This window comes from Mixophyes fleayi, chromosome 5 (assembly GCF_038048845.1).
Source record: "Mixophyes fleayi isolate aMixFle1 chromosome 5, aMixFle1.hap1, whole genome shotgun sequence".
In the NCBI taxonomy this organism is placed as follows: Eukaryota; Metazoa; Chordata; class Amphibia; order Anura; family Limnodynastidae; genus Mixophyes; species Mixophyes fleayi.
The window spans coordinates 202,675,649-202,695,826 of record NC_134406.1 but is presented as its reverse complement, the minus strand read 5'-3'; the positions used below and the strand labels follow the sequence as shown (position 1 = coordinate 202,695,826).

The 20,178-nt window shown below is 39.0% G+C and overlaps 1 protein-coding gene across 2 annotated transcripts in view; it reads left to right on the top strand.

Moving 5' to 3' along the window:
* Positions 1–20,178, top strand: part of GNAL (G protein subunit alpha L) — a 190,733-nt gene that overhangs the window by 134,148 nt on the left and 36,407 nt on the right. For both annotated transcript variants that reach the window (XM_075213281.1, XM_075213282.1), the window contains exon 5: positions 11,186–11,283. In XM_075213281.1, the coding sequence (XP_075069382.1) occupies positions 11,186–11,283 (98 nt within the window). The remainder of the gene's footprint in view (positions 1–11,185; positions 11,284–20,178) is intronic.

Sequence of the window (20,178 nt, the reverse complement as noted above, 5' to 3'; positions counted from 1 at the left end):
ATACGTTCCGGTAACTTTTTTATATATATATATATATATATATATATATATATATATTTGTGTGTGTGTGTATATATATATATATATATATATATATATATATATGTATATATGTATATATATATTTGTATATATATATTTGTGTATATATATATTTGTTTATTTTACTACAAGATCTTTTACATAAGGGCATATGAAATGTATGTTTGCTAATCTTTAATTAGTTCAGTTCCATAGAATAAACTTGAAGTTCCTGAAGGATTGTGTGTGGGAAAATGTTATAACTAGTTATTTTGTATTACGTACCTTGCATAATACCAAGACAGTGTGCCCCTTTCCCCAGGGTAGCATAAAGGGGGGAATCCATTCCAAACCGTGTCATTATCCCAGTATCAGCAATTTAATCACCTGGGAATTAGTCATCCATGCACCTTAAGGGCTGTTTGTTGAAAAACTATAAGTGAAGGTGGCACCTAAAAGGGCCATTGACATTGCCATCCAATTAGCTGTTACCTTCACTTACATCTTTTCCCTCTACATCCTCTTTTGAGGAACACAATATTATTGTACGAATGGTGATTCACATACTGACCACAGCTCAAAATGAAAGGTCATGTTTTGGGTGTATTTGTTCTTTAAATGTGCAGAAGATTAAAATGTACCTATTTTAGAAAACCTGTTTACCCTGTCTCCTACTGATTATAACTGGTGTTCCAGCATGTTTCATGCCTTGGTGATGTCACTGATTCAGTGTATTGATTCACTATGCTCTCAAGGATTTTCGTTCTGCTGACAAAATGGCAGCCGATACCATGAAGCTTAGCTGCAGTATAGTATTATGGACAGGATTTAATGTCTGAACAGAACACATTGTTATCAGATCTATCAAGTCTATGACATTCCGCTTGCATTTTATGCCTATTTTGCCACTGATGATTTGTTAGGCGTTTCTTGGCAATTGCAGGCACGCAAACTTTGCTTACCAAAATACTTGACTAATTAGAAAGCTAATTGCAAGATTATTGCATGTGAAGTTACAGCAGAAAAAACACTCAGCTGGGGGTGCAGTGGAACTTGTCCCCTCCCTAGGGTGGCGATTTAATGAAGCTGGCACCAGAGCAGGTGTATAAGGAGGCTGAGATTGTTATCATTAAGCAGATCCTTTGGGTGCGAAGGTAGCTGTTCTTTAATGGCTTTAATGAATCTTCTGCCATAACATGAGTACTAATGAACGATTTGATGAAAGTGCTGATGAAAAATTAAAGACACTTAATGGTGGAGGTTTATTTTAAGTGGCAACACTTCTCTGTTTGGATGTTGTTGCTCCGGTAGCTCATGCAATTGGCACTTTGGGTATTGCCAAAGAAGAGTATTTCACATTATCTAAGCCAAGGGACTGATCACAAAGTCTCAGGTTTATTAAAGGAAACCACATGAGACCGTTCTGCTGAAATACATGGATCTTATCTGTTTTCACATTTTTAAAAAGACTGATTTGCCTTTTGGATAAATATATTAGAGTGAGTGGGGTAGCAAAACAAACAACCACACAGTACAAAGTACAGTATGTTGCAGTACTGTCCACTGTGTGTATCTGCACATAAATGAAATGTTATTATTGGAACAAAAGATTGTATGTTATTTACAATTGGCTTTCACACTATTCTGCGGTGACTTCAATGCTGACTCTAAAAATAGCTCTCGTAAATAATTTCCATTCTGTAATTACCCTGCCTTTATCTAAAAGAAGCAAAATAAAAAGTTACCTATTTTCTGTTCCAGTGATAAAACAATTGCTCGTGTGTGTGTTATAGTACTAGAGTTAGTACAGTGTGAAAATTAATGTGAGCTGCATTTTTTTTATCTAAATGTGTGTGTATGGTATATGAATATAGGTGTGATAAATTATGTAAAACTCATTTTTAATAATTGCATCAACTAGGGAGTTTTTATGATCTTATCATTCTGTTTTTGAGTTTCATTATTTGTGGTAATTCTTCTTTATAATTTGAAACCACACATTGAAAGGAACCAAAAACAAAGGTCCCCTTGTGTTGTCACACCGGCCAAGTCACTTTTTCTCTTTGAGCCTTAGCCTCTAAAACGACTTTGCATGTCCTTCAGGGCAAGGTGAGACTGTGCATTCCGTATGTAATGTGCATGGACTATCCTATACAAACGTTTGAACTGTATGTGGATATGAGCTAATAACAAAGTTTACCATGTTTGTCAATAGAATTTTCTTTTTTGCATTTAGTGTTTGTGAATTTTCAGGGGTACTATTGAGTAATAATAACAATGTTTTTGTTTTGTTTTGTTTTTATACTGCAATAGCTGCTAAACTAAGCATTTCTCAAGCATGTGAGTAATATTATTTTGTATGGTAATAAGAGCCAGCATTCTACATTGATTTCAAAAGAAAGGCACAACCTTACTAGCTATGTGTTTTCTTGGCCTGTATGTAGTATTTACTTACAGGTACAATTGTACCTTAGTGCTGCAAAATCTGCAGACAATTAGCACAAAGAATCCAGGTGGTGGTAGCAGACTGTGTCCCTAGAGCATACAGTACTGATTATAGTGCTCAAGGGGTATCCAGTTTCATCAAATATACACATCTATGATAAATTGCTGTGTTGGGCCTAGTTAAGCACAGGTGTATCTCTCTTCACACACCTCGCCTAAAACACAGGCAGGGGTGGATTTGGGAGTTAGTGGCCCTGGAATAAATTCTGGAAGTAGCCTTATGTGGGCAGGGCCAAATCAACTGTAGGCAGGGCCAAAACAAAAGGATGCGGGATAACTACAAAGTTGACTATGCCACCAAAGGGCACCCTTCCCCCAACATTCCCACCTGTGTGACATGTCCCCAGATGGAACAGAGCCCTAAATCAGGATGGCTCGCTAAAATCGGGAGAGTTGGGAGGTATTCATTGTCTTCTGTGCACGGGTGATGGGTACACTTTGACTAATACATAGCAAGTAGGACAAAATGAACAACTAAATTTAGCAGTAGCAAACCAGTAACAATATGTACATATTCATTTTTATTTAATAACATCGTGCAGAGAACCTACCAATATAGAAGAATACAGTTGGCAGACTGTCCTGTTCTTGCCGCTTTCCCTACCTGTGGTTGCTGGTGTCTCTTGCTCAGTTGCCGCTTGTCTGGATCCTGGAATGCTGGGGGCCCTATTTGGGGAAAAAATGGTACATGAAATTCAGAAAACTCCCAACGAGCTCCGGCATTACATCAATAGCACCCACGTTTAATAATTAGGCCTCCCTCTAGTTCCAACATTAAAATAATGGTATTCACATTTAATAAATAAACCTGTTTTCCTCCATTCAAGCCCCAGCAATAAATGAATATTGTTTACGATTAATAAATATAACCATTTCCCACAACCCTTAAATAAAGCATATTCACATTTAATAAATAGCCCTCCTCCCCATCTCATCCCCACATTCAATTAATAGCCCCATACCACCCCAGCCTTAAATAAAATGTCCCGCCATCTCACCTTAAATTAGTAGACCCCAGCATTAATTAAATAGCCCCACCTTCACCCCACAAATAAAATAGCACCCACCATTAAATAATTAGCTCCGACCTACAGTCCACCACCACCACCACCACCATTTAATTTAAATGAATTAGCCTACCTCCCACCCAAATTACAGTAGACTGTCCCCCCATCCCCGACAATAAATTAATAGCATTAATGTTTAATAAATATACCTATTTCCTGTAACAATCACTGCCATTAAATAATTCATATTCAGATTTAATAAATAGAACTCATTCTCCCCAAACTCACCCCCACATTCAATTAATAGCCCCCAAACCACTCCATCTTAAATGAATAAGCCCCACTATTAAATTAAATTGCCCCACCTTAACTCCACAAATAAAATAGTATCCACCACCTACCTGACACCCACATTACATTGCCATAAGCCCCCCTGCCCTCACACACACTCATTTCATTGCCATATGATCCCTGTCATCGCACACACTGCATAGCCATATGCCTCCCTGCCATCACACCCACACACACATTACATAGCCATATGCCCCCCTGCCATCACACACTTCATAGCCATATGCCCCCAAGCCACCACACACACACACACACACATTACATAGCCATATGCCCCTAAGCCACCACACACACACACATTACATAGCCATGTGCCCTCCACCCATCAGGCGCACACACATTACAAAGCCATATGCCCCCCTGCCATCACACACTCCATAGCCATATGCCCTCAAGCCATCAGACACACACATTACATAGCCATATGCCCCCAAGCCATCAAACACTCACATTACATAGCCATATACGCGCCCCATGTGTGCAGAGAAGCATACACAGCTGGAAGGTGTGTGGCCACACATAGGGAAAAGAAGAGATCCATGGCCATTAAAGGGAAGGTGGCTGGTCCCGGGGAAGGGGCTAGCCACCAACTATACCACGCCACCCGCATCTGTCATCTCTGGCCGTGATGTCTTCTGATAGAGCAGGGCTCGGGGTACGTGCCTCAAGTGCTCCCGGGCTAATTCGCCACTGTGTTGGGTTGCTCGGATTAAGCAAATTGAGGCACCCAGTGATTTGAAGAAGAAAATATGAGGCGGTCTATGGACGGCCTCATTAGACCATCGGACTGCCGGGGAAAATTCCCTATAAGGCCTATGGCCAATCTGCCACTGGGTTATTTTTATGTATTAAATAGAGCAAAGTCTTTAGCGTTCTGCATCTCTCATAATTTTTGCCTAAAGAATAACACGTTATACTGTTGTACCAATCAATAAACAGACAATTTGATCCAATGATGAGTTTGATCTACCTTGTGGTGGAACCTACCTCCACCAACACTTATAATCTTGGCATTCTGTTTTCCCCACTATGCGTACAGAAATATGAACTCTAAAAACAATAGATATAGTTATTACTTGCCTGATAAGACAAAGAACCTTTATGTAGAATGTTTTGTTCAAGAGATTTTTCTTAAAGTTCCCTGTTGCCTGCACACATTACATACAGACATTTTGTGGACTGGATCAATGTTCATAAGAATGTGACACAAACGACCTCAGTGATGTAATTGATTTTTGAGGATGGATATTGATTCATTTCACAATATTGTTTGAACATTTTGATCACTTGTTACTTAATAGATAAAAATAGAAATGTATTGCTGTGTGAGAGGTCAGCCTGGACACATGACCACAATTGTGCAATGCTTTTTGCTCAGAAACTGAAATATGTTACGTTTACTGGACACACAAGGCCTTTTCATAACTTTTTTTTGTGCTGTTTTGAAATACTGAAAATGTTTTTTAAAAACATGTCAATGCGCCAACAATACATGTTGGTCTATGGTCAAGGAGACTGTACACACAATTCTGCACCCAGCATCCTCTCCTCACTATGCAGTGCTCCTAACAGTGTATGTAGTAGGAAACACTGTCATAGTGTCTGTATGATTTCTTCTCTGGTTGTGTGTTGTTGTCTTTATATATGTGTGTGTGTGTGTGTGTGTGTGTGTGTGTTTTTCTTATCTGTACACTTATTTTCAGATGTTATTGTCAGTGTTGATGTAAAGGACATAAATTCTGCACAACTTTAGACTTTTTTTACTTAACTCCTTTGACTGTGAAATGCTTACACAGTAAGATTATTAGATTCAAGAATTGCAGGTATGCATAAATCTATATTTTGGCCATACCTAACACAGGAGGCACAGCACAGTCTGTAATTTTCAAAATAATGTGTTATACTTGTGTGGTACACAAAGTCTGGCTCCAAAATGTAAAGTAAAAATCATATTTGTGGTATGCCAAACAAAGATGCACCTGACATGATTGGTTTGCTGTATAGAGATGGACATATTGCATCATAAGTGCGTACTATGGTTAAAGCTTTATAGTTATACTCATAGGCTAGGAAGTGGATGAGACGTGTGCAGAGGGTATCCCCCTCACCAAGTGACAAATGCAGACTTATCTGGCACACTGAAATATTACTGGAAATGCAGAGTGCCAACGATAATGACCAACCAAGCATCTATTCCAGTGGCATACCTGAGAATGAAACCGTGGGCTCACACCTTTACATCTACATTTTATTTAAGCAGAAGTGTAAAAATACACACACAGATTCCCTTTGTCCTTGCTCCTTTTCCCGTTCCCACCTTTTACATAAATCATAATTTTACATTTAAGCAGATACTCACCTACACTCCAAGATAATTCTTAAATGCTATAGCGTTTTCTACTACTAGTTGTTTTGAATATGCCTGCTATCCTGTGATGATTTGCTGTCTTCATGTGCCCACCTTCTTGCATTGCTGCATCTGAAAGTCAAAATAAAAGTTTTAAAAAATAAATAAATGTACAACATTTCAGGGCAGTCTCTTCAGATGTGTACCATATCTGTAGAGTTGACTGCACATGGTGTCACCAGTGAGTGGCCACTGGCCAGTGTTCTTATTCAAAGGATGTGTGTAGAGGCTACAAGAGTGATGCGTGGGCCACGAGAACGAGCACTTTAGACAGACCCCCAAAATGGGGGCTGAGGATCAGGGATGTCTGGTAACCTAATTATACAGCATGACTGAACAAGTTAGAAAAGGTGAAGAGAATCAGGGTTTGTTTGTTGTGATGGCATAAAGAACAGATTAGGTGCACCTATTATTGTGGAACATTGCAACAAGACGATTTCTCTTTACTGAGAAAGATTATTGAAATGAGATTAAGGTGTGGAGAGGACACATTTTTATGGTCCTTGCTTCCTGTGTTGGGTCAATGGCAATTTTCACTGTGAAAAAGATCTTGAATTTGCATCCTGTACTTTTGTTGGGACCTATTTTTGCGCCTTTGTGTACTTTGGTGAAGAAGTGGTTTAATGTAATGAAAAGCTTCACACACAAAAAGTAGCACACGTAATATAGAAACACCCAATCTACCATCATGATTCATTGAAGCCGTAAGGAGGTTGTATTTTGATGTGAGGTTTTCACTTTTGCGCTCTTCCCCCAGAGTTGTCCCCTCCTGTGCACACCTTGGTACAGCTCTAGTTTGAGAGGAGAGTTGGTTGACCCTTGACGTGCGCTGGTCCAACATGCAGATGAACTGGCGCAAAACTGAGGGTAATATTTGTCTGCTCCACCGACTTCCTGAATTAATTACCGATTTGTGTAAAACACTTGTTTTACACCAGTAAATTATTTATGCTTCGTTTAATTCAGTTATATGTTTGGAAGAGACCTATCTTATGACATTGGTTGACCTCTTTGTACATTGTTTGGGTCTCCATGTTGGTGGTTTTACGTTTAAAATCATAAAAGAATGTGCTTGTTTAATTCACTTTTTCAACTTTTTGTATGTTTAATTAAAACATATTATAAATGAGGATTAGAAGATTTGCGGCTTCAAGACGATCTGCTCTCGCTGTTAATATTGATATGATTCCTTCAGTTAACCACCTCATATTGTAACGTATGTTAGGGGTCAGTGACGAGCCACATGCGGTCCTCCAAGACTTTACCTACAGCCCCCAGCTCTTTCCAACTTTACTGTCAACTATGTTAGCTTGGAACACTTGTTTTGAAATGCCTACTGGTGGGTTATTACAGTTTGTTGTCTAGTTATTCGATTTAAATGTATTGTTTTAATATATTACTGAGATTAAGGGTGAGGTGCAACCCTTTTGGCAGTTCGAGGGCCGAACAATGCGCCTCCTGAAATGTTTTAGGTTGATATCACTGGGTTACAAAGTTCCCCGCTATGTATATATTCCATATACTTATTATATGACTTACAAGCTAGTTTGAGAACCTGGTTTAATGCATATAGTTGAGTAAAGTGATATTCTGACATATAAGGTACAATGTTTCAGATTCTTTACTATAACCACTGTTCGTGGTATGTGAGTACATTTTGTTCTTTGGTATTATCACATTTCTGGAAGCTGCTGCTAGAGCCAATAGCAATCAGACATTTACTTTCATTTTCTATAATGTACTAGACAAATTGTAGTCAGAATGTGGTTGTCTTCTGCACCAGTTGTCGCAAATGTTCTCTGCTGAAGTTGAAAGTGACATTTTCCAGCATTATGAACATTCCTGGTGACTTTTCTAGCTCTCCTGTTTTTCACGCTGACCTGATATGAACTTTTTGATGTGCCAGGGCAGGCTGTCTGATAATAAACTATTTTGTTTGTGCAGCAAACCCAGGGTTGTGTTGTTCCCTTTCTTTCCTGATTCCTTGTGCAAGAGCCTATTTATTGTACCAACACAGACTGTAGTTCGTTGAGAATAATCCTTTTCTATTCTTCATGTTTTACATAGTTTATGGCTCTGGAAATCTTTCAGTCACAGTATTTTTATTTTCCCGAAATAAGACTGATGTAGCTGGAATAATAGAATTAGTGGGAAGTTCCTATAACAGTTTTGCCATATTTGGCATGTAAAAGAAAGTAAGTATGTCAGGATGGAACATGAGTGTCCTCTTTTTTTTATTATTATATAAAAAATAGGAACCCTAAAATATTGTCCCGTTTAACAGTAGAAATACCCCAGATCCCAGTGCCCCAACACCACCACTATGCTACCATGCTGGTCTCTTAGCCGATAGCAGTGATAGGCCATCCATTTACCCTTCAAAAGGGCCGCAAATTACCCTCACTCCTGGTAATAAATTAAAACAATACATTTAATCAAAGAAAGAGACACCACTCTGTAATAAGCCTGCAGACATTTTAATGTAAGACAAACAAGTGTTACAAGCTATTACAATCAAACCTGACAATTCCTGAGGAAGGACTAGCGTGACACCTCGCACTGATATTTTTTTGTTTTAGAGAAGTAACGCTCATTTTTACTCGCACCTCTGAGGAGCAAACAAAAATGAGTGTTACTTTTTTTTACTGTAATATCGGTATAAGTGCATGTCCGTGGTGTTCTTCAGAACATCGTGGAAATTAAATCTACCCCTTCATCATCACCACTTATTTATATAGCGCCAACATATTCCGTAGCGCTTTACAATTGGGGACAAACACATTAAACTAATAAACAAACTTGGTTATAAATAAAACATAATGTAAAGCGTAACTATTAGTCTTGCACAACACAAACTTCTAATCTCTGTAAGCATGACCAGAAGCCAAAAATAGCCCTGCTGATTTCACAGAATTCCTGCTCAATGCCCCTCTTTGGTGAGATCAGTGTATTCATCGTAAACAAGGCAAACTACAGTATCCAAGCAGCTAAACATAGAATGATAACACATACTGTTTTTTTTTATTATGTTTTTTTTACTGTTTTGCATATAATAAATGCACTTTTCCTCCTGAATAATAAAAAGCGGTATATTATATCAGTACAGCTGAAAGACTCTCTTGGTATAGAGAATCCTCTCAGGGCTGCATCTTAACACATAAGTGTGTGCCTCTCTTGTCCAGAGGACGACAGGGAACTGGTCATTGTACAACTATTTTTTTTTTTTTTTCTTCCTGTGATCTGGTTGGTTTGTGTTATGTTATCATGAAAACCTGGACATAATGAAATGAGCTGAAATTACACATGTTACATTGCAGTTAGTTGACATACATATTGCATACCTGCAGTTTTTATTTTGTAGACATGCATGCATGTTAACTGCAGTGAAGTCATGTGACACATGTATGTCTGGATGTACTCGATTGATCTGGTAATCCTAGATCTGTTTCCTGCTAACTTACATTAACCCAAGGCCTAAGAAGACATAAACTCTGAGTGTACCCAACTAGGTATAATTATATTCCAAGTTATTTTAGAAGTGAGGTGATGTGAAACAGGAAATCAATTGGATGCTTTGTTCCTCCACAATAAATATTTTTAATAAACAAATATTCGCTATAAAGGAAACCATTGTGGTATTTCAAGAGTGTGGAAGATGCATCATGGCTGTGTGACTCAAACTTTTTAATTCTGTGCTGACTAAATGCTGAGCATGTGTGAAAAGATTAATACACCACTATATGCACTAATGTTGTTATAGCAAAGTTCCTTCTTGTTTTCCTATTGCACTGCCCATTCGTAGGATTTTTGCACTCTTTTTTTTTTTTTTTTCTGTTAAATCAAAGGAATTTTATTTGTACTTTTTTATTGTTCACATACCAAGTTCCATGCAGCGTGTGTTATTTTATTATTTGTAGAAATGTTGTGATCATATTCAAAAAGGAATAAATAAATTCATGGTTGCTATAAGCAATTGCATCCTTAAAGGATATGTTTTTCATTATCATTTGGTGACCAGGCAAGGACAAGGGGGTGATAGATAGTGGCGAGAGTTACAGGTGCTCCCCAGACCAGGTGTACTGTTTACAATATGAATAAAAGCTGTGTCCCATTTCTAGCACTTGCACTGACTTCTTTTGGCAGAGCAGTGTGATTTGTTAACTCTTCAAGAGCAGGACACACACACATAAATATCGTCAGGAACCGTTCTGAAAACGAGCGCACATGAAAAAGGTAGTGTTACACATAGCAGCCATTCTCTTTCTAACCTGTGCTCCTATGTCGCTTATTAAACCTAGTCAAAGTTTCACATTTGCAGAGTAATTCACGTAGGTTAAGTAAACATAATTTTACATATTTGTGCACCTTTTTGCAATACATGGTGTGAAAATAAAGTTTAAAGTGCATTTTTGTCTGTATATCAGGAACTGTCTTGTGTGTAAATTCCATTAATATACAGCAAATTGTTACATAATGTGCCTGTGTTGGGCTATCAGGTTTTACAGTGGATTACAGTCTTTCCAACAATATAGAACGATCTAGCATGGGATGTGCATTGTTTTGGCTACACTACTGCAGTACATAGACTAATGCTCTTAATTGCTCAAAATAAATCAGTCATGTGACCAAAACCTAAACTGGTGTGCAAGAAAAGTAGACCCTGGCTATTATTTGTATTTACCAGCCTGTGAAAATTACCCTCTTGCACATGTGTTTGAGACTTATGGACGATGCATTCATTTGCTTTAGTCTCCAAAAAGTACTTTGGACAGGTGTAGTCGAGGACGATATGCTGGGAGTTGTAGTCCAACAACTGTTGGATTGTCACGTTATTAACTGATGTCAAAATAGCATTAATTTTTGACTTAATATGACTTTTTTTTCTGCTTTTTAGGAATTTTTTGAACATGCACAAAAGCTTTGGGATGATGATGGTGTGAAGGCCTGCTATGAGAGGTCAAATGAATACCAGCTCATTGACTGCGCACAATAGTAAGTGCTGCCTTATTTCTGCTTCACACATGTAAAATACAAATGAACAAAGTTGTCCTTTAATTTCATATCCGTTAGAAATAATACACCTTTGGGTTGTATTATTCAATTAAAATCGTATTCATGGTCAATGTATTGTAAATCAAATCAGACAATCTCAATTAGCAAGTAGCATTTTAATACAAATTTACATTTTTACCTCAGAAATCAAAATACTTTTTCCCCAAACAATGTCAAGTCATATATTAATTATGATATTAATATAATTTTGATGTTTGAACTTGGTCTCGTACAGAGGTGTGTGTTTCACAATCTTAAAGCCTCTGTGACAGGAGCTTTGTCCTGCTGGGGACCCTGCTCACTCCATTATATAACTCCAACTGTAGCTTCCTGTTTTATACAGTCCTCTCATCACATCATGACACTGCCCCTGTCACATGCTACTCTGTCCTTACACAAGGTCCTGCTGGAGACCCTGCTCACTCCATTATATAACGCCATCTGTAGCTTCCTGTTCTCTACAGCCCCCTCATCACATCATGACACTGCCCCTGTCACATGCTACTCTGCCCTTACACAAGGTCCTGCTGGAGACCCTGCTCACTCCATTATATAACTCCATCTGTAGCTTCCTGTTCTCTACAGTCCCCTCATCACATCATGACACTGCCCCTGTCACATGCTACTCTGTCCTTACACAATTCTACAAGTAAACAGATCATTGCATCACATGATCAGTGCACCTATCTCCTTCCACATTCCGTTAATCTGATTGTCTATGCTGTGAACATTCCAATCACCTGATTGACTAATACACAGGGTACACATGAATAAGCAGATGAGCATTGAATACAATAGGGTGTTCAGACTTTTTAGTCAAACACACCTTCAGTAATACAGTTGTTTTCTTTTAAGAATCTGAACCATGAAATTGTTTTTCTTTTGCAATCAGATGTTTTATTTGAAAACAGATTTAAACCCATAATACATAGTACATTTATGAACATACTGTTTTTCATTAAAATGTATAATAAAACTTTTGGCTTTGGATGATTGTTTTTCTAACCATTGAAGGAACTGGTTCTCCATGTGGTGATGATGCCAGGCTTTTAAAGCCTGCCTGCTTGGTTGGTATGAAGGTCATTGAAATGGTTAAGTAGGTTTAAATTCCCATTGAATAAACCCATTTAAAAACTTGACATGTAGTGAACTCCTCTAGGGCAGGTTGTGGGAACTTAAATCTTGTGGGAACATAAGCTTTAGACTATTTAGTTATCAGACTTCATCATGTAAAAGTTCGATTTCTATCTTGAATTGGACAAATTAAGAAAATATTGTTCTTGGCTTTTGAACAGAGGATAGAGTGCAGCAAATACATCTAAAAACACAGGTGTAGGGTTCTTGCTGATCTGTGCTTTAATTCAGTGGTAGTTATCACAGAGTGCAGCTTTTTCCTGTCATGTTTTACTTGCTCTGTGAAACAATATTAAACAATGACTTTTGCAGAGAACAGCATAGATGTAAAGGCACAACTTCAAACATTTATCTGAAATCATACACAGCACTTTACCTGCTCTGCTTGAGCATAACAATACATTGTGCTGTGCATTAAATGAACAAGAGAGAGTGCATGTTGTAGGTTAAGCCATACTTCATACTTGCCTTCTCTCCCTGAATGTCCGGGAAACTCCCAAATTCCGGTTAGGTCTCCTGGACTCCCAGGAGAGCAGGCAAGTTTCCCGCATCCTGCACACTTCTTAGTGGTAGGATGTAAGCCTCAGTGACGCGATTTGCGGGAAATTGCGTCATTCTTGCCCCGCCCCCCACAACAAAATGTCAATTTCATCACGGGGCGGGGACAAATGACGTGATCGACTCACCCTGTCACCTTCAGCCCTCCAGCCACGACCCCTCATCCAGGTTCTCCCTGAGGTTAATAATGAAAAGTCAGTAAATATGCCATACTTGGCAATATCTCAAACCTCTGTGTGGCAAGTGCGGGAGGGTTGTAACCCCGCCCAGGGGCAAACGCAGGATTTGTAGAGGGGGATTTCCACAACACGCCGCTAGTGGGTGTGACCAGCATTCATGGGGGCGTAGCTATAATTTTAGACAGTGCTTGGCTGCTCTCCAACTCTTCCTATCCCTATAATATACATGGGCAATTCTGCGTGCACTGCTGTTGGATGCACGCAGCTCTCCCTTTTCAAGCAGAGCCGTGTGAAGCGGGGGCAGGGTCCAGCCACCTCAATTATACAGTGCCTCGGGCTTGCAGGGGGGTTTCCAGGCACTAGGAACCCCCTCTGGGTTTGCCTATGCCGCCTGCTGCAGTGGTGCCGTACACGGCATTGCGAGGTGGAGGGTAGGGCTATGATTAGGCAGACATGTCATCAAGCTCTGTCTCCACCCACTTCAGTAGTGATGTAGATAGGATCTGAGAGGGAGGCCTGCTCTTCCGGTGTCCAGGAAACTCCCTGAAATTCAGGAGTCTCAGACATTCCAGTAAAGTAGGTATGTATGGAATTAAGCTTGTACTACTCACTGAGATCTGTGTAAAGGGATTTTCCACATTTACTTGTACATGATCACATGTAACTGCTTTTAATTACCTTTTCTTTTTAACTTTCTTTATATGCTTTTCTGCCAGAGATATTTGATGCTAGATACAACCCAATGCTGGTCTCTATATACAGTTGTATCTAATGCAGAGAGCACAGCAAGGCTGCCGCATATCAAAAAATGAAAACTACTTCACCTGATTTTAGAAAATCAAGACTGGAAAGTACAGAAAGAATCTAGAAAGATGAAGCGATGCATTTAGAGTATGATGTAGGAAGTCTTGTACAAGCCAGTCAATTAAAATTGTCTGAAGGTGGAGAGTTCCTTTAACTATGATCCTTTTTTTGGTAAACTATATTGTACAATTTGATATTATTTTGTAAAAAGAGACTGACTCCTAACGTGTATTTTAGTATACTTGGAGCAAGCAGTAAAACAAAAAAAAAACCCATTATAAATCCAAAACAGAACTATGCGTCATAAAGCTGACTTGGTAGAACCCCTGATGGAAATAGCGCGTGGTATATGGGAGTATATCAAAATACTGTTTATAAACATGTGCTGCTATTGTAGAGATATCCATGCCTTGTATTTCATTGCTGTCCTTGTGGATACACAAAATAGCACAGGGAGATAGATCCTTAGCGGGCTGTATTTTTGTTTTAAATCTCTTTATTTATGGAAACTGACAGATAAGTGGGTACAATATTGCTGATGCCATTTTACGGACTGTTTGCTCGTACTGCATATAATTTGGAATGAAATCTTCGTACTTCCTGAAAAGGAACTTATCTGAACCAGCTGCTGTCTTCCATGCTATAATATAGTTTAGTGCGTTTTTGGGTGTTTTTATAGATATATATATTTTGTCTTCTGCTAGTTATTACAATAATGGATGCCATTTATATGCAAGTATAGCATACTTGACAACTTATAGCAAGTATGATCCGGGAGCCTGCCGGGGAAGGTGGTCATGCAGGTGGCGGGGCCCCAAAAATCTTGTCATTTTGGCCCCACCCCTGATGTAATGACGCAAATCGCATCATTTTACAACAGGGGTGGGGCCAAATGCCGCGATTCCCGGTGATTCGCAGCGTTTTGGACCTAAATCTGCCCACTTCACTAGGAAGTGGGCAGATTTAGAATTGCCACACTCTCCCGGGAGTCCGTGAGACTCGCGCGAAATGCGGGAGTCTCCCGGACATTCTCGGAGAGTTGGCAAGTATGAAGTATAGGAAAATGATATTTAATTCATAAATATATATTTGATTTTCATTTTTTTTGTACAGGCCTTCTCTTCTGAGGATTTGTTATTGTTGATATTACAGGGTTTTCTGAACAATTATTTTCTCTCCTGGGTTCCACTGAATGTAATGTTAATTAGAATTACTTTCTGTCAGAAATCTCTTCCTGTTTTTAGACAAAAAGACTAGTGTAGAAGCTTCAACGATTAGTGTCGGGCAAGGCCTATGATTGTATGGTTATTTCCTTATCTCACAATCTATTTGGAAACCTTGTTTGTCTTTCATTAAATGAACTTGGTCGTTACATATACTTTACATGTATTCATGTTTACAGTTAAAACTTTTTTAGTTGCGTAAGGCTTAAATGGCATAGCCATATACACATTTCTCTTTTGTTGGTGAGATGAAGCTTGTCATAGTATGGAACATGTCCGGTCTGCCAGGGATTCAGCTACCTTCTCATAGGTTACAACAAGCATTTTACTTGTTGCTAAACATTACTCATCTGCTGACAAGTGAACATATCTCTGCTATGCAAAACTAAATTGCGATCATATGCGAAGTAATACAAAAACACATTTTATTAATCTTTTAAAATACCTTATTCACTGTGATGTGGGGTCATTGATCCCTATGGTACACAGACATCCAACCTACACAGACTTTTTGGAAAGCAGATGATGGATTATGAGTGTGGCACACACATCTCTTTCACCATTCAGGATTAGTCATCTGTCCCTTAGCAATGCTGGTGTAAGCTGTGTGTCCAATCAAATATTAGTGTAGTCTCTCAAGTGATATGGCTATAAGGATATGTTAACTGGTTGAACTTGAGACCTTAGTTTCCAATATGTTTTATGTTTAATGAATGCTTATTTTGGATATAATTCATTAATTGAATGCCAATTTGGCAACCGTGGTCATCAAGGGCCTATAGTGTAAAATGGGCATGTCACTTGCGGACTACTGCAGAGGGGCACAGTCTGTGGAGCAGACCCAAGAAGCAAGTGGGGTCTCAAGCGGTTTGTCATATATGCAACCCATCTCTCTTGTGGTCCAAAAACAATAGAACACTGACATTTTGGACCCCAGCTGAGAAAAAAACAAGTATAAACTACAATATCATAAATAGTGGTTCAGCCTTGCAGGAATAGTGGGCCTTCAGTTTTCTTCTGGGTTTTTTAAGGTTCTATGGCTATCGTGGCTTTTTTTGCTATAGTGGCTTTTTTTTAATCTCCTAGTCTGGCTAGGTACCACTGACTAAACCACAGCAAGCATTGCTAGAAAACACACTTTGCATGCAATGACACAAACCTAAGGCACCCTGTGTCCTAGCTAAATTGCAAAACAGCTTTCACCTCACGTGGTTTGAAGGTAGCAGTTATTTTAAGTCGACAGTATCGAAAATATGTATACATAAATTGACCACTAGTTGTGTTTTGTCTGTTTTTGTGGCATCATAAGACTTTCTGAACGTATAGTGGTTTAAGTGACTGTCAATAATTTCTTTGTATTGTTTAATAAATATGTTGGTGGAAACTAGTTAAAATCCGCTTTTGAGTCTTTTGTCAACTCTATATGATATCAGTATTATTTGGTACTGTATGTGGCTAGTGAAATTCCCTGCTCCATATTTGTTGCCGTTACATCTTTTACTTTAATAGAAGGACATATTGTGGGAATGCAAACTGCAGGCATATCAGTGATAACCGTATTAATAAAATATGTAATACTTTGTTACTCCAGTACAAAGTCCTATTTTTATTTTTTGTACCATTGTGTGGCATCAATAAACTCTGTGCTTGTAGATAGGTGGTAGGTTGAGGGGGGAGGATTTTCACTTGCTCATATTGGTGTTACTCAGCGTCTCCTATAGAGCAGTGCTTGACTACATGGTAATCTTCATAGGCCTTATATGTAGTCCACGGTTTGTATGTATCTGCAGTGAACTGTAGAATCCCTACTATAAATCCCTACTACAGTGTGTACGGCACCCCAAATGATCTATTCTGGATCCTATTCAGTTTGTTACAGGATAGTCCTAGAGCCGGGAAAGGACTCCTGTTCGTGAGAACCTGTTTGGGCCACATCTGGATCCCAGTAAATTAACTTTCTTAGGTATCTTTTGTGGCAAAACCTTTTCTGGTTAACTAATCTAGTGGAGCTAATGCCTGGAGCAGTGTGGGTTTATGTTGATATACACTCTGGTAAAGGAAAGGGATGTCATGTAGCTATGATGAGTGATTAGCACTAAATATAGCTCTGTATAACGAACAGAGAAAGCACTGTTTCATATGAAGATCCACACAAACACAGTGTTGAATACAAGGAAGCTGTGTTAACCTTTTCCCTGCCAAAGAGCTAATCACTCATTCCACCGGAACTCCTTGAGAATACAGCGGATGAAAGAAATGGCTGTGTTCTCAGCAAGCAGGCTTCCTTCTGCTCTACAGAGTTGGACCTGGTTAGGAAGTTGCATGACAAAACAGGGCTGTTGGATGTCTCTGCGTGGCTGGTTTACAGTTTCAGATGCGGTCTTGTCTCCTTACAGTAGCTGAAGATAGACTGATCCCAGGAATTGTTATTTTTTTTTTCTATGTGCAGCAAGAAGTTAAATGCACTTTTAAGTTTTACACTGACATGGCTTTTTAAATGAAGTTGAATTAAAGTATAAATAAACTTTTTTGTTTACTTTTGTATCTTAATAACTACTGACCCAGAGAGTCATTTCTAGCTTGTTCAGTTTATTAACTAAAACACTAGAAGAGTGAGCCTAACAGCTCATGCGGGTGAAAATAATCTTTCTTCCCAAGGTCAGCGATCACAGCAGAGGCTAAAGCCATGCCCCTCTGTATGAGTCTAACAATCTGCAGTCTGTATAAGCATTCCCATTTCTAGGAGACAATGGCAGAAGTTCTAGTTTGACACTACCCCATAGTGATGCAAGATAGAGACACACCACCCTGCTGAGGAGGATTAGTCTGATTTTCTCTAAAGACCAGTACGCTGGACACAAGAAGTAAGGTATAAGTCCAAGCCTAATTTAAAGTAAATTATTTATCAGCAACACATAGACTCAGATACATATTTTGGTACAGTAGTGGGTTTACTCACTCATTGTTTTATTTTACTCGTGCATTGGCTGGCTCAGGGGATGTGTTCCCTTATTTCTGTAAAGCAGCAATAATTTATTTTAAGGCTAGAGTTTGCTATAATTACCTGCTGGGGTATTAGAAGCGATAGTGATGGAGTAAAATGAAACTGTATACAAATCAGAAATATCCTGGGAAGGTTGAGATGTGCTGCAACTTAGTTTGTGTCCCTGTTTGTATTAAATAGTATCACATAAAAATGTTACAATGTCAGTGTTATTCTCCTGCATTGTCCAGGCTCACAGCCATATGCTCAGTGGTGCCACCTCCATTGATAATGATCGTGCAGGTTCTATTATATAATCTGATCCTGTCCGCTGCATGTGCAGAATATGTCCTATATGCTTCCTCTCCTTTTCAGAAGCCTGACAAGGCCGTCCATGCAGGGACTGAGTAGGAGTAGTGCTTATTGATAGTTTCTATACTGATTTCATATTTAGATCTTGTGTAAATTGGGGTTTTCTGCCTTTAGATTACTTTACTTTATTGGCTAGATCTCTTTATTTTTTTACTAAATACATTGCTTCATATTTCTAACTACTTCCTGTGCTTTTTACACATGTATTTATATTATCAGGTAGTTACTTATGGTGTTGTCCTGAGTTATAAGAAAGCGTTCTGGTGCTCTGGATATAATTGTATCCTCAAAGAATATGGGCAGTACCGGTGACTTAGTGGTTAGCACTTCTGCCTTACATCACTGGTGTCCTGAGTTCAATTCCCGACCATTGCCTTATCTGTGTGGAGTTTGTATGTTCTCCCTGTGTTTGCGTGGGTTTCCTCCCGGTGCTCCGGTTTCCTCCCACACTCCAAAAACATACTGGTACGTTATTTGGCTGCTAACAAATTGACCCTAGTCTGTCTGTCTCTGTGTGTATATGTTAGGGAATTTAGACTGTAAGTTCCAATCTGGCAGCAACTGATGTGAATGGGTTCTCTGTACAGTGATGCGGAATTAGTGGCGCTATATAAATAAATGATGATGATGATGATGAAAGAAGCTTTGGGTCATACCCCTGGGCCACGAACATTATCTGCTCTATCCAATGATAATGAAGAAACCAAGCAGCATAATACAGGCCACCAAATACCCCATAAAAGCTGTAAGTAAGAGTATATAAAAGCTAATGCATGTTGTCATGTTTTACATTGATTCACCACACCCACCCAGATAAGCAATTTAAAAAGTGCCCATCAATAAGTGTTTGTTTCCGTGAGAGAAATCATCCATCTATGTTCCCCATTGGCTTAGTATTCTTTTTCATCCTTTATTTATGTAGTGTCAAAATATTCTCATGGCTGTACAATCATTGAATTGTATTAAGACAGTGGAGTGTACAATCTGATTTCCTTACCCCAGGCACACACACACATAGCAGGCCAACTTTATTCAGATGCCAGTTAACCTTCCAATATGTTTTTGGACCATGGGTGGAAATTGAAGCACACGGAGGAAATCCATGTGGACACGGAGACAGCACCTAGTTGTATTCAGACCTAAGCAATGCTAAGTACTACAGCTTTTCCCCCAGTACTTCTTGACATTTCATTCAGTGGTTCCTGATAGTCTCAGATCATACCCCAAGGTAGAAGCCTCTTCATATTATGGCAGATGCTTGTAGATAATACAGCGGAGCAGGCAAAGTAAAAGTAATGTAGACTAAGGACTCCTGTGGGGCAAGTTTGTGTCTATTTAAGGACTGGGCATGCACAGTAAGTGTCTGAAGGCACCACAGGACAGAACGATCCCTTCACATAAATATATTAGCCCTAGGCTAATATGCTCATAGCCCTCGCCTTCCAAGCTAGCTTAATACGCGGAATATGAAAACAAACTCGTCCTTAATTTAAAATCCGGATTCCTTTATCCCCAGCAATGTTTGTGTCCATGTATTTGAAACTCAGGTCCACTTGGCTTTTTAAAATGGTCACGGCAATCT